General features: G+C 43.0%; 1 protein-coding gene across 1 annotated transcript in view; it reads left to right on the plus strand.

The window, feature by feature from the left end:
* The window catches only part of GRXCR1 (glutaredoxin and cysteine rich domain containing 1), an 84,061-nt gene extending 68,283 nt beyond the window's left edge, over positions 1–15,778 (plus strand). The window contains exons 4-5 of the mRNA XM_059721675.1: positions 4,216–4,281; positions 11,841–15,778. Coding sequence (XP_059577658.1) covers positions 4,216–4,281; positions 11,841–12,020 — 246 coding nt within the window. The 3' untranslated portion in view covers positions 12,021–15,778. The remainder of the gene's footprint in view (positions 1–4,215; positions 4,282–11,840) is intronic.
* The last annotated feature ends 235 nt before the right edge of the window (positions 15,779–16,013 follow it).

A 16,013-nucleotide genomic window follows, 5' to 3' on the forward strand; every position in this document is an offset into this window, starting at 1 on the left:
CCTCAGATCAGCTGTTGTGCATGCAGATGCCCAGGACCATGGTAAGTTGGCCTGGCAGGCCCTGGTACAGGTGGCTGCCAGCCAATCCCCATCACTGCTCGCTCTGCAGGGGCAGGTGGACTGCTGGGTGGTTGCTGCAGGCAGCCTGTCTTCCCTGCCCCATTCCAAGGCTGTGACAGGTCTGGCTCCTGGCAACACCTGCTGCCGTGGCTCCAGACCCACTCCCCACTTTCTCCTCCTTCAGGTCAGGCAGTTTCCTCCATTGCTCAGAGGGTGAGAGGCTCCTAGCTGTCTGGAACATGGAGCTGTTGGTGCCCTCACCCTGCCCCCTGTTATCCACTCATGGTGCTAAAGGATCACTAAAGTATAAACAACCCAGAGTGAGCATGGAATATGAATCACACAGTTTAACTTAACTAAAATCTAACTTTATTAATACATTAAGTGCATTAATAATTTCTACATACACAGAGAGAAAAACAGTCCAATGGTCTCATCCAATCCTAGATGCTACTCCACTTCACAGAAAAGGTGGCCAATCAGTTCCCTAAAGTAGAGGATGCATAATGGCTAGGGGTGCACCAATAGAGATTTTTGGGGCCAATAGCAATAGCTGATATTTAAGGAGGCATATCAGCTGATACCAATATGATTTCTGATACAGCTGTCTCCAGTCGGTAGGTCCAGTGTGGTGGAAGGGGAAGGGGGAGAGAAGGGACATGGGGGGTCAGATCAATACCCCCCATGGTGAGGGAGGGGGTAGGGGTAGGGGCAAGTGCAGCCCAGGTGGGGTGGGCGGGCAGAGCCACAGCTCACACGGGTGGGAGGTGGCTTCTGCTGGTGCTTGCACCCCAGAAGGGCATGGGGGGGGCATGTGTCCCTCAGATCTGTGTGGGGTGGGCTGCAGCTGGGGGTCTTCTTGGCGGGGCCTGGGCTCAGAGCAGGCACCGGTGGCACTGGCACTGCATCCACTCCAAATTTTGCCTCTACTCTGCTCCCAGTGCCACTGCTACCAGCCACCCTGTGCAGCCCCAGTTCAATGCCCCACCTCCACCCACGTGCTGGGAAGAGCCTGGGTTGTGCTGGGCAGCTGGCAGCGGTGGCACTGGGAGAAGAGTGGCAGCTAAATTTGGGGTGGATGCAGCAACCTCCCAGTGCCACTGGTGCCCGCTCTGAGCCCAGCCCCCACTGAGAAGAGCCCTGTGGAGCCCTGGGTGCAGCATGCCCTGCCCTGTGCAGATCCAGGCAGGGGGCACCCGCTATGCCCTCCTGGGCTGCAAGCAGTGGTGATAGTAGCCTCCCCTCCCATGAGCCATGGCTCTGCCCCACCGTTTGAGCAGTGCCTGCCCCTGCCCCTGCCCCCTCCCTCACCACCGGGACTGTTGATTTGCCCCGCCATGCCCCTTCCCTCCCCCCTCACCTTGCACCACACTGGATTTACCAGCTGGAGGCAGCTCTCCATGCTGCTGGCTGTGCTCCATTCTTCCTGAAAGCTGCACTGTGGCTGTACACAGCACGGGCATTTATCAGCCAAATTATTGGCCGATATCCGATCCAGCCAGTTTTCTTTGTATCAGTACCGATTTGATATTGGACCAATGTATTGGTGCACCTCTAATCTGAATCAGTTAGACTCTAACATGCCATCCTGACCTACCTTCTGTCTGGCTTCAAACAGACACATCTAATCACCTCCTAACAATTTATAACAGCTGAGGATATACTACTAGGATCTGCCTAGTGGCACGAAAGCAGCTGTGCTACCACTTTGCTGTCTCAGTCAGCGAATGGACTGTACGTGCATCTAGATTTCTCACACCCAAGGTTGCCAGTTCAATGTATTTCCTTCTCTACTAGCCACTCACCCACTTCTGTTTTGGGATTATCCCTCCTCAAATAACACTCCCAAATATACTGATGGAGGTAGCATGGAGTACACTCTCATGATGCATGCAGAGAATGTCTGCTTGTCGTCTACATAGTCTGTTTTCCTACTCATCCAAACAGGAGAAATTCTTCTCTGTTCAGGGGCTTTTAAGGCAGGGCACAAGCACTTGGCCAATAATGTCTGGAGACAGGGTGCCAGTGTATGTCCCTCAAAGTGTTTGTAACCAAAACAATTACATTCAAATCTGCACAGGATCATAGGAAAGAAGGGCTGGAAGAGAACACATGAGATCATATAGTTTAGGTGTTTGCTAACTAAATCAACCCAGCCAAGTCTAACCTGCTTTTGAAAATATCCATGGATGGAGATCCCGCAACTTCGTTAGATAGTTTGTTCCAATGCTTGACCATTCTCATTATCAGAAAGTTCCTTCTAAACTCCTAAACTAAATTTTCTCTGCTGCAGCTTGAGACCATTACCCCTTGTCCTGTACCCTGTAGCCACAGAGAATAGTCCATGTCCATCCTCCCTATACTTGCCTCTCAGGTATTTGAAGACTGTTATCAAATTGCCCCCTCAGTCTTTTCTCTGGACCAAATATTCCTAATTCTTTCTGCCTTTCCTCATATGTCGTAATTCCAAGGTCTCTAATAATTTGTATTCCTTTCTGCTGAAGCTTTTTCAGTCTGTCCACATCCTTGTTGAAATGTGAGGCCCAAAATTTGACACAGTACTCTAGATGAAGCCTCACCAGGGCTGAATAGAACAGAAAAATCACTTGGATTTGCAAGTGGCACTCCTGTTAATACACCCCATATGTGGTTGACTGTTTTTTGCAACAAGAGCTCATTGTTGGCACATATTCAGCGTATTCATTGTAACACCCAGGACCTTCTCTGAAGTACTGCAACTTAGCTTTGCAGTTATTTCAGTGTATTTAATTATTCTGTCCCAAGTGTAGGACTTTGTATGTGTCCTTGTTGAAGTTCATCTGAATGATTTTGGGTCGTTTCTCCAATGCAACCAGGTTATGCTGGGACCTAGCCCTACCCTCCCAAGCTTCTGCAACTCAATCCAATTTTGGTGTTGGTGACCTTTACAGATCTTTTAAGTATGCAGTCAATCCCATCATTCAAATGATTAATGAAAATGTTAATATTAGAACCAAGAAAGACCCATGGAAAACTCCACTTGATATCTTCTAATGAGACAGTCAGCCATTGATGACTATTCATTCAGTATGGTGGTCTAAGCAGTTATGTATCCACCTTACTATGCTTTCATTTAGTCTGTATTTCCTTAGTTTATTAATAAGAATGCATATGCAGAAGCTTTTCTTATATGAGACACTGTTTAGCATAATACCTTTAATAATCAATCTGTAGCAGAGATGGTACAACCCAGGGAAAACAGCAGTCTCCTGGGACTCTGGAGAACTGAATTTTGTTCCCAGCTCCACCACTAACCAACTGGATGACTCCCTACCTCTGTTTCCTTATCTGTAAGATGGGTATAATGATGAATATGTCTTTTGCAAAGTGATTCGAGTCTTATGGAGGAAAATGCTATGTAAGAGATGGGTACTGCCATAATTCTTCTGTACGCATTTACAGCTATATAATTTGAATGGAAAACATCCAAATAGCTCCCACAATGTTTAGAAAAAAGAAGGAAAAAGTTTTTCATCTTCCTTGGCACTTTCATTTTGTTTGCAGTAATCTCTGAACATTTAGTTTCAGAGAGAAAAATGAGGAGCTACTTCATTACTGCTTTGGTTCATATCACAGAAATCCCCAAAGGCCTAATGTACTTAAACTAAATTATTATTATTCACTACTGAGTTTGACTTTAATGTTGTTACAGTAGTTTCATTGCCCTTATTTTCTCTCTCTTCTGCATTAGCCGCTTTATGTCTGAAGTCAGTGCTGAACTGCCAAAATAGTTGAAATACAGTTTTCTCTCATATTGCTTAGTTACATCCTTTGGCGAATTGTATATTTATATAATTGTTTTTTTGACATAGTAACAAGACATATTTTCTACTCTATCAGGAGGTACATACTGAAAAATATGGTGAAAACAGTCTTGACATTCAAAGTTGTGGCAAAATTCACAAGAAGAGAAGCTGTTCAGTAACTAAAACTTAGTTCTGCAGGAACTTGGCTAATGTTGTTTGCCATTCTAGCAATCCAAAGACTTATCTAATAACAGGATCCTTCATGTGATTTATTTTTTATCTTCAAGCTAGTTACATTTTCAAAACCAAATCTTCAGGTAACTCCTGTTACTGAACACAAAGTCTACTATTGTTTTCTTTTCATTAATAGGGTGCTGAGAAAATTTTGTCAATGAATGAATCGGGGGAGCTTCAGGATCTCTTAACCAAAATTGAGGTAATCATGTTTAAGGAATTAATTTAAGAAGTTTAAATAGAAGTTGTACTGTTTATAGTCACTTACTAAGTATTGCCTTTCTTTCTTTTACAAGCTGATGCTTACAATGAACAAATAATTACAATGGATGATTACTTATTGTTACAAACCAGTGAATGTTCCACCCCATTAAAAGTTTGGATTTCCACTCAGCCAAACCCAATAGTCCACACCCCGAATTTGACAGTCAGAAGGCCAAAGTAGACTATTCTCTGTAAGAACTATTTGTGCAGTCTTCAAGATCTGAAATGAAATAACTCCATTGTGAGTAGTCTGTGTCTGATCTGAAGGCAAATTTTCTGTCAGGATCAGCAAACACAATAGTTAAAACAGCAGGAACAACAACTAAAAACAGCATCCAGTACAATACAACTGAAGAAAAAAATCTCCAAACCATGTCTATTCAATATGTGATGGACTTTAAGTAGCAGTGGTAAAGGAATAGATTAAATCTCTCTGAATGCATCTACATGAAATGTTTACTGTGGAGTAGACTAATTAGCTCTGCAGCAAACATCTCGTGTCTACAGGTACAGGGCTATTAGGCTGGAATAAACTAATAAACTCTGCAGCAGGAGTAAACTAATAAACTTGTACTTTTAAACACAAGTACTATCCTGCTACAGTGTTTTTTTACTATGTAGCATTGCATGTGTAAATATTGACATAACTGGCTGGGGCATGCAGTGTGGGGGCTGCCTGCTGGCTACCTGCAGTGAAGCACCCTTGTGCCCAAGTCAGCCCCTCTGCAGGACATTGAGTTGGGTCAGAGCAGCCCTGGGCTGACCTCCCAAAATCCCTGCCAGATGGGGCTGCTCTGACCTGGCTCAATGTGCTGTTGTCCCAGGCACATATTCAAACAGTACACCCAGAAGCAATAAATTACAGCACAATAAGTACAAGAGTTTATTGCTTTAAATTAATTGCATGTGTAGATGTGCAGTCCATGCCTTAAATGAACTCTATAGCCTAGTCATTACAGCATTGTTGGGATGTGGGAAATCTGGCTTTTGGTCTCTGTTCTAACCACCAACCTACTGGATATTCTTGGAGAGAAAGTGGAGGAGTTTGTTATTCACTCACCAAAAATTCCATTCTACACACAAAACATCATCCTGCTGAGACTAATCTGCTTCTTGTGCGGGCCGGGAGCGATCCGGGCCCGTCTTTGCGCACGCGGGCTGTGGCCAGCAGCCCGGGCACGCGGGGTCGGAGAAGACCGGGGCGAGCTAGAATTAGTCACGGATGCGTACTGGTTGATTTAAAGATTGTTTACTTACACCAAAGATGGTCGTGGTGTAGGCTGGACAGTTTTCCAGGTACAGCTCTGCTTAAATCCTCGTTAGAGGACTACGACAAATTTGTTCTTTTCCCCGGAGTTGTTGAAGCTCCGTGGGTTCGGTAGTTTCTCGTACAGGAAGGGATACGTCTAGGAATTTATCAGTGACGGGGAGAGGCTAGAGGCTGGTATTTGTTCTTTCCCACAGAGTTGTTGAAGCTCCGTGGGTTCGGTCAGGCCTCTATTGCCTTTTAAGAAATGCGTTGGGTCCGTGAGGATCCGCAGCGCTTAGAGATCTTCACGCTCTCCCTCTCGAAATCCAATTTCTCTCTCTCCAACTGATTTCTCTCCAACTTGGGCGGAAACCACCCAAGCTCTTTATATGGCTAGCAAGCCAATCGCTAGCCGTCACGTGTGCATATATTAGAATCAGCCAATAATGTGGCATGAATTCTCATACAAATGGCAGGAACTCCTTGCACCGTGCATTTCTTAGATGCAAAAGAAATGCACCATGCAAAGAAAGCTTCAAATTGGCAGGAAATTCTCCGTTGCACCGGGGTTCTCTTCTGCAGCAGAAAACTCCACCGTGCAAAGAAGCTGCAATTTAGCGGGAAAATAATTTAACAGTGCCGAAGCACACACGAACAAAAAATCACAACTTTGGGTTGTGACACTTCTGAGAAAAATTTCCACTTTGACAAAGAATTTTGCAGTGGAAGAAACAATTAATAGATTCATAGATAGTTACGGGCTGGAAGGGACCTCGTAGATCATAGGGGCCAGTCCCCCTGCACTGGGCAGGAAAAGACAACTAGGGTCAAGTGACCCCAGAAAGGTGACTATCCAGTCTCCTTTTGAAGATTTCCAGGGTAGGTGACCGCATCACCACTGGAGGGAGTTTATTTCACAGCATGGACACCCTGACTGTGAAAGAGTTTTTCCTGGAATTGAGCCTGAAGCAGCCTTCCAGGAGTTTGTATCCATTGGTCTTTTACCCTGGTCTTCCCCAGGGTGCCCTGGTGAACAGCTGTTCACCGAGTTCTTGATATACTCCCCTGATATAGTGATAAACTGCTACCAAGTCCCTTTTCAGCCTTCTCTTTTGTAGACTGAAGAGGCCCAAGTCCCTCAGCCTCTCCTTGTATGGCTTGTCTTGCAAGTCTCTGATCATATGGGTGTGCCCCTGTCTGACCTCATAGAGGCATCCTTGGGTGACCTTCGAGCATTCACTCAGCTCCGGCCAAAGGTTATGTCCCTGGATCTTAGCTGTTAGATTGCGCTCCACCCTGAAGGAAGCCCCAACACTCTCCTGCCATGACTCGGTCTTCTCTTTTTTTCAGTGGGGAGGCTCCATCCCGGGATTTCTCGCTGCTCCGGGTACCATGCAGTGGAAACATTTATGGGGCTCCACCTCCCCTACACCCCAGCCATGTGCCACCGTCGGGATCGCTAGATGGTGGGTTGTTGGCCTGTTACCTGATTCGCCCATCTCAGATAGCTGAGAGGCGTACAATTGTTCCCCACCTTCACACCCAAGCTTCGTCCAGGTCCCTGTCCATTTGGCCTCAATCTTACTTCGTGACCCTGGACCCATGGAGAGTCTTTCTTTGGTCATGACTCCGAGTCTTTCAAAATTCAAAGTAAAAGGAAAGGAAAATAATGAAAGAATCTGGGCTTGGGTTTCTGCCCACCCCACTCATGGGTCTAACGTCTGCGGTCCTCTCTGATCCCTTGACATCGTCCCCCTTCTCCAATCTGGATGAGACCCCCTTAGAGGGTCTGTGTACTGCCCCTACCAGGGCTGTATACCTTCTGGGGATGTCGGCCAGGGAGCAGCTTCACTCTCCGGCGTCCCTGCTGTCCTTCCTGCCACTCTTCTGCCACCGGCCTTTAAGTCTGCCAGGTAGCAGTTTTTTATGACGTCATCCGCCGGTGCCGCCACCAGCCGTCAATAAATGTGCCTGATAAACCGTGCCAGTGGCTCTTTTTGGTGCAGCTCTCACTTCCCTACTGCAGGTAAGTATGCCCTCTTCTCAGGGCTCTTTCTTTCTTTTTTTGGGCGGGTTGCCCCTGCCTCGGGTCCCACCGCGGGAGGCCATTCTGGCATCTCCGGTCTTATTTCCCTGGGACAGGGTGGTTCTTCTCTGGACCCTCTCAGGTTTTTCCATGTCCTTGTTGAAGTGCAGTGCCCAGAACTGGATGCAGTACCCCAGCTGCAGTCTAACCAATGCGGGCTACAGTGGGAGTATCACTTCCTTAGTTTTGCATGAGATGCAATGGTTAATGTATGCCAGGGCTACCCTTAGGGCTATGCTCAGTGTTCAAGCCACATGCCAGGGACAGACAGGATACAACTGGACCTGGACAGGTTACAGGGGTGGGCGAATGAGAATAGGATGGGATTCAATGCTGACAAGTTCAGGGTACTGCACTTGGCCAGTAAGAACCAGCAGCATACCTATAGGCTGGGGAAGTCCCTTCTCAAAAGCACAGTGTCAGAAAGAGATCTTGGAGTCATTAACGATTCCAAAATGAACATGGGCTGCCAATGTGAGGATGCAGTCAGTAAGGCTAACTGCACCTTGTCATGCATCCACAGATGCATCGCAAGCAGGGCCAAAGAGGTGATCCTCCCCCTCTATGTGACACTGGTCAGGCCACAGTTGGAGTACTGCGTCTAGTTCTGGGTGCCGCACTTCAGGAGGGATTTGGCCAGCATTGAGAGGGTCTAGAGGAGGTCCATTGTCATGACCTGGGTACAGCAGGTCAGACCCTATGAGGAGAGGGTACAGGACCTGAATCTGTTCAGCCTTCACAAGAGAAGGCTGAGAGGGGGCCTGGTAGTCATCTATAAACCTACCAGGGGGGACCAGCAGGGAGTGGGAGAGACCCTGTTCCCCTGAGCACCTCCTGGAGTAACAAGGAATAATGGCCATAAGTTGTTTGAGAGTAGGTTCTGGATGGACATTAGAAGGCACTACTTCACAGTCAGGGCAGCTAGGATCTGGAATCAACTTCCAAGGGAAGTGGTACTCACTCCTACCTTGGGGGTCTTTAAGAGGAGGCTTGATAATTACCTAGCTGGGGTCATACAAGCCCAGTCTTCTCTCCTGCCCAGAGCGGGGGGTTGGACTTGAAGGTCTACTTAGGTTCCTTCTGACCCTACATCTATGAATCTATAAATCTATGACCTCAACTAGCTCCATCAGTACTCTCGGGTGAAGTCCATCCAGTCCTGCTGACTTATAAATGTCTAGCTTTTCTAGTTGGTTTTGTACCAGCTCAGCATCCACAGTGGAAAGGCTATCATTCCCACCATGCCCTGTGTGATCCTTATCTCGCTTGTCTTTCCCCTTTGTCCGGTGAAATACCGAAGCAAAGTGGGCATTCATGAGTTCAGTTTTTTCCTGAGTGCCCATTACCAGCTGTCCCGAGGTGCTAAGCAGGGGCCTCACACTTTCATTTGTTTTACTGCTGCTCCTTACATACCCAAAGAAGGACTTCTTATTATCCTTGACTCCCTTGGCTAACTTAAACTCAGTCACCACCTTAGGTTTCCTAATCATATCCCTACAAGTGTGGACCACTGTTGTATAGTTTTCCCTGAGGACTGTCCCTAGCTTCCACTGTGTTTACACCTCTTTTTTCTTTTTCAAGAGGACCAGGATGTCCCTGTTGAGCCAGGAGGGCTTGCCAGCCCTTCTTTTACCTTTCTTCTTAATGGGAACAGTTTTTTTTTTGTCCTTTGAGGATCATGTCCTCGAGGAATGACCACTCTTCATGCACCCCATTTGCCTTCCATCCCTGATCCTGCATCGCTTCCCCTATTAATGCCCTGAGCCTGTTGAAGTCAGCATTTTTGAAGTCCAGGACTTCAAGACTGCTAGTTGATTTGTCAACCTTGCGGTGGACAGTGAACCTGATGAGCTCATGGTCGCTGTTGCCCAGGCTACCCTCAGTGTTCAAGCCACATGCCAGATCATCTCCTTTGGCCAAGACTGACTCTAGGAAAGTGGTACCTCTGGTTGACCCTTGCACTTCCTGGGTCAGAAAGAGCTCCTCGATTACAGTTAAGAATCTACATGACCGATCCAACCTGGGCAAGTGTTCCTCCCAATCTATGTCCAGTTTCAATGTTTAATTGAAAAATTTCTGACCAGCTCTTAATCCTTACTCCATATACAGACTAATCTAAAGGCATTATTTCTTTTTCTTTTTTGTTATGTTCTTTTGCTAAGGGTTGCAAGATGGCCTGCTTTTCACAAGAACCTAAGCACAGATTGTTATGAAATTTAATGATAAAATATGTTTCCATTATGATTTTGGAGTTAATTGAAAAAATGGCCATACCAGTAAAAGGGCCAGTACAGTAAACAACATAAAGTATGTGGGGATCCCTAGATATGCATAAAAAAGTTGAGATTAAATACCCGTACAGAGAACAATTTCCCCATAACAACAGGCATTGCCTGCCCAAAGACACAATAATAGAAGCTACTTTGGTCAAATGCAGGAAAAAACAAAAAAGGGGACTTCATATTATTATGAAGTTTCTGGTTTTCTGTACCCAAGATGGCAATATCTGCATCAATTGTTTTGTTAACTACATCAAATACTTAATTGTGACAATTTTTGCACATGTGAATAGATGATCTAATGTTTACCTTGGGTTTGGGAGGCTGTAGTTTTTCACAGCATTGTGTGTAGCATCTTGCTGCAACTTTGTGTAAAGATTATGACTTGGTCAGGTCAGTGTCTACCTTTCCAATTGATTTTTCTGAAATTTCAAAAGGAGCAGCTACTAGTAAACTTTAAGCTACTACCAGAGGCATAACTGGCAAGTTTTGTGCCCTGGGCAAAACCCAGCTGGGACGAGGATAAGGAGGGCAGAGAGCAGTAAGTGAGGGGTAGTCAAGGTTACTTGTCCTTGGGACTCAAAGTCTTTGGCTGCTGCTGGCATGAAATGTTCTGCCCAGTTCCAGATGTTTTTGCTGCTGCTACAGCAGTTATGTGGAGTCCTTACACCCAGCTGCTGCTTCTATAGCTATGGTCAGTGACTGCTGCTACAGTAGCATTATGGACTTCCCAGGTATCTGCAATTCTGGCACACCTTCTAAGTGAGTGCCTGAGGCTGGTGCTACCCTTGCCCACCCCAAATTACATTACTGTCCATTATATCTGTGCTATGTTTAACCACTGCTCTGCATCACACTAAGTATCCACCTCACTAGTTTTTCATGGACACACCTTACACCTTGGGAAATACTATATCATGTCATGTGTTAGACACTTTTGGAAATAAATAGAAAATAGATTTGGAACAACTTCTCTCCCAAATCAATATTGACTTCAAGGAACCTGCACTGATTTATATCAGCCAGCAATCTGCCTCTCCTCTCCTGCCAATGCCTCAATCTGCATGACTAGCGGATGAATATCTTTTCTGACACTTCTGAAGCACTTCTGTTGAGCTCTTTGATACAACTATAAAAAGAGCGCTGTGTGTGTTCTGTTTATATTTTAACATAATCAGGTAATTATTTATAATTTCTCAGAGCAATATTAGCAGAGACTGTTTATATCACTGGCTTTCTTTGTAGAAGTCTTTATCCAACATTGCAGCACACATCTGTGCTACAGCAAGTACTTACTATATGGTTCTTTTTATTTCTCTGATATAGACCTCCAGGATGATCATTATATAAACTAGTTACATTTTCATCCAAAAAAGACCTAGAAATCCGCTCCTTAAATCTTTGTCTTTAATCTGATATGTTATAAAGAAAAAGAAAACAAAAGACAGAATTGTTGTTACACAATTCAAAACCAATTGAAAGCTGGATTATCTCCTAACTTGTAATATTTTCCCCCAGTGTAACTCTACTGACCGTGGCTAGTTTGTATGTTTTATAATTAAACCTTAAGCTACCTAAAAGAGCATAATTTAACTGAACAATATTCACCTCCTAGCTAGTTATTTTGGCAAATGTAAACACAAATTATCAAGCATTATGTTAGATACGCACACCTCTAATGAACCTGGTTGACTATTGGATGCTGTTCTTACCAATTGAAAATGCAATTCTGTGGCAGTAGAAAACCATGAGTTTCAGTAGTCAGAGCTCAGTGTTTCTTAGAACATATGAAACATGAACCCCCATTCAGAACCCTTTTGTCCCGAAGCTTCTGACCATTAACCACTATTTATATTTCTCTCTCTTCCTTTTTTCTTATGCAGAGAGTGCAGCACCCCCACGAGTGCCCCTCTTGTGGGGGTTTTGGCTTCCTTCCATGCTCAGTGTGCCATGGGAGCAAGATGTCAGTGATTCGGAACTGTTTTACAGACTCTTTCAAGGCCCTCAAGTGTACTGCTTGCAATGAGAATGGGTTACAGCGCTGCAGGAGCTGTGCAAGCTAAGAACGACATCTTCCGATATATAAAACCTCATTTTATGTTACTGCAGCAGTTTGTTATACGCTTTTTTAAAAATGATCCTATTTACCAGATAATGAATAAAATGTATTTGTAATACAATTTTGTTGATTTGATTGCTGAAGCCATTTAATGCAGGCCTTTGCTCATATCCTGTACATCTCAGTAAGGAGAATGAAGAGGCCATTGCTTTCTTTATTAGAAGTTAGTGCTCATAAAAGCTACCAGATTGGCAGCCTTTGGACCTGAAGCCTTCTCTGTTACTAATGAATGTTAGTAGTAGAGTATGAATCGCCTCATGCTGTCCACCCAAGTTTCAAGACCTGACCTGGAGATAACACCAGAACCTTTACCATCTTTATTTCTGTTCTCTGGGTGATGAGTCAAAGCAGTGGTTGTATGATGTGTACTGAATTAAGACCAAGTCATTGAACATGGTATTTCACAAAATAAAATGTAGCATTTCACAATAAAACAAAATCAGTTATGACTTTCATCAGTACTACCCTCAGCCAAATTTTACCTAGTGACTGAATGATGAATACAAATATCCCTTAGCAGCCCCCTGATCTTTCAACTTCTTGGTACTTCCAATGCCAAACTATTTTCAATAGGCTGTTACCTAAGTATTTGGTGTTTTAGATTTTACTTGCATTGATCATTACCTGTCATAAGAATGTACAGGTCAGCTGCATACTAGAGTGGTAACATGGCATCACAAGATAGATTTAAAAACTGCAGAGGACTAAAACAAACAGGATTAGATTTTTACTTTCTTGGCTTAGTAACAAATAATCTTTCCCTTCCCAAAGGTCTTTTCTGATCGGATGGATATTAACATTGCATTCCATACCATATCCAGAATTCCAATAGTATATTCTGCAGTGCAGCATCAATTATCAAACTCTTTGAACTACAAGGACAACAGGAAAGAATTTGCAATGCCTTCTTTGTGTTTTATATTACCACAAAGAGGCAGCCTCTGTTTGTGTCTAATGCAAAAGAACTGATTGGATTAATGGAAAATGGAATGGTATTAGAGAATATGCTGATGGTTACAGTCCTGCCATTTCCGATGAATGAAAAACTGCTCCTTTTGCATTCGATGCCAGAGTTGTTAATGCATCCAACAGATATTCTCTAAGCACACTCATAATGAATGTCATGATAAATACCATATAATTAAACTCTTTCCAAAGGAAAATTACTACTAAAAGCAAAAGAGATTTCCAGTTCATTTATGGAAATGAAAACCTAAAGCCTATCACTCATAAAAATGTAAGACATGGAGTAGAATGAGAAAAATAAATAATCCATCCTTCCACAGAAATTATTGAAGATGGATTAAATATGGTCAAAATATATTTTACAAAGCCTTTTTTTTTGTTTAAAAAACCACTCTTTTCACCAAACCGAATTATTCAACTGATCTGGAGCAAGTGCTTAAAACTAGCTCTCTGGCTCCCTGAATCAATGCTGTGGTAATCAGGCAACTAAGTCATATCTGCCAACATGCCTAACCATTTTCCAAAAACCTTGGAAAGGTCTTGGTTTTGTTTTGCAACAGCATGGAAGTAATTTTAAAACCTTGAAACAGAATTCTTGTTTTCTGAGCAGTCTTGGTACAGATATAAAACGAGATATAAAATAACATAAAGACCAGACAGTTGTCTTTGTGTGAACCAAAATAGATCACAGTAATATCAAAATATGAAACCACTGCTCAGATAATTATTATACTGCCACACCTTTAATGGAATTATAGTCATCTGCACCATCTGAGGATCTGCCACTAATGCTCTCCTATATTAAGAAGCTATCCTCAAATGTCCTTAAGCATATCTAATATAGTTCCATTCTACTTTTATTAGAATACCCCTGTGTCATACAGTCCAGTTTCATTGCTTCCTTATATGGTTTTGTAAGAGAAGCTTCACCAGATTTTGCTTGCCTACAGTGAATGAGGAAATCAGAAGGCAAAGTGCTGGTAGCAAATGAAGTTTTAGAAGTTGTAAGAGTTTTATGGGGGAATAGAGAATACAGTGAAAACTTGAGAAATACTAAGGTACAAAAATGAAACATTATTTAAACCGCTAGGAACATTAAAGGCTGCAAATGAATTAGCATTACAACACAAGTCTTTCTTTGTGTTTTGAATTTTTAAGTGAAGCTTCAGTGTGTTTTATCCATCTGCACTGTCCTTCTAGCTGGTCCACTAGAAAAATAAATTGAGAACAAAAGAAATGCCAGTTTTGCTATGCAGTATATTATTCCTTATTATTACTTGGTACAGTTTTGGGCCAGATCCTTGGCTAGCATCAATCAAGCCTATTACCACTGATCTCATTGGAATGATGATAGTTTAAATTAGCAACAGAAATATGCATAGTGGTTTACTGGCATGAAAGTAATGTACCCTTACCATGCATATTGTAGTCTAAGTTTAAGCTATATAAACATAGACAAAGAGCCTGATTTTCTTATGATTTACCTGCATTTTATAGTAGCATAACACTATTTACTTCAACTGAGTAGACATTGTTCAATTCTGCTGCATATGAGAGGAGAGTACGATCCACCAATCTGGTAGTTTAAACCACTGGAAAAGAAGGCTTTTATTGCCAAATGTGTTTAAATTAATCTGAAGGAATACAGAACAGAAACAAACATGGACCAAATTGTATTTCTCCCCCCACATATTTTAAATTGGAAAGAGGGATCAGGGGCTGTCTCCCTAACATGCATGGCTCAGGTGTGTAAGAACCACAAATGAATGCTTCAAACTTTACAAAATCATGTAACCCCTGTGCTGGACTCCCTGCCAAGTTATGCTTTCTGCTTCTGAGAAGGCGAGTAGGGTTGCAGAACTCTTGTAATAATTATCATGTATGCCACTGGGTGAAAAAGCACATTATATCTGACACTGGTATGCCACAGCCATAACACATTCATTGAGTGGCGTTCTTTTTCCATTTACTAATATTCATGCCGCAGGCTTAATACACTATAATCTGCTCTCTGACTTTCTAGGAGGAATGTCCATTCTGTTGCAAGGTCAAAAATCAGAGCTTCCTGATCTAAAAGTAAACACCCTACTATCTAATGGAGAAATGTCTTTAGCTAAAAACAAGAAAGAGGCTATGACTTGCAGTAGAGAAGTTCCATTTCCAGAAGTGATATATGTAACCAGTTTGCCACATGATTATGATAAGGCAGAGAGAATGCAGTCGCTGTGGAAGACAACAGAAAATACCAGACTGTCCTGCAAATGAGTACTTCTAGCTAGTAGGGAATACTAGACCTGGCTCTCAGAAATAGGAGGTGCTTGAGGACAGCAGCCAGAAAGACACAAACATAACAAAATGGTCCTGCAGCAAGTTAAAAGTCTGGTAGAGTCTGGATAAGGGCTGATTTCAGCCCTGTGCAGAGAGTTACAGCATAAAGTGCTTGCTGAAGTCCTGTTGACATAGTCCTAGAATGGAAGTTATTGAAGGTACATAGGTCTTGTGCTCTGGGGTGATTTTCACTCCGGATGAGGATGGAGTGCAAGTGAATCTTTTCCTTTGGAGAAAAGAGACTTCTATAATTCTAGCAAGATTTTTTTACCTTTATTGTATGAGATTTTTGTTTTGTTTTTAATAACGAGCCGGTATTTATCAAGTAGTTCATGTTTCATTTCTACTGTCTGATGTAGGGATTTTGCTTTTTGTTTAGTCCCATGTTCTTTAATAAACTTTTTGGATTTGTGGTTCTGTGGAATAGTTTGCTTTTTTTTTAATACACTGAAGGGGATTATTTTTATTTAGCTTTTGGAGGTATCCGGCCATTTTATGAGAAAGAGTGTCCCAAGGAATTGATTTCTATTAGATGTATGGCTTTTCCTTGTGTTATTTCAAATGACACATAAAAGTAGCAACACTCTCATGCCTGACAATGTCTATACTAATACAATATTTACAATATATTGGGATAAGAAGG

The sequence above is a fragment of the Alligator mississippiensis genome, chromosome 2 (assembly GCF_030867095.1).
Source record: "Alligator mississippiensis isolate rAllMis1 chromosome 2, rAllMis1, whole genome shotgun sequence".
Taxonomy (NCBI): domain Eukaryota; kingdom Metazoa; phylum Chordata; order Crocodylia; family Alligatoridae; genus Alligator; species Alligator mississippiensis.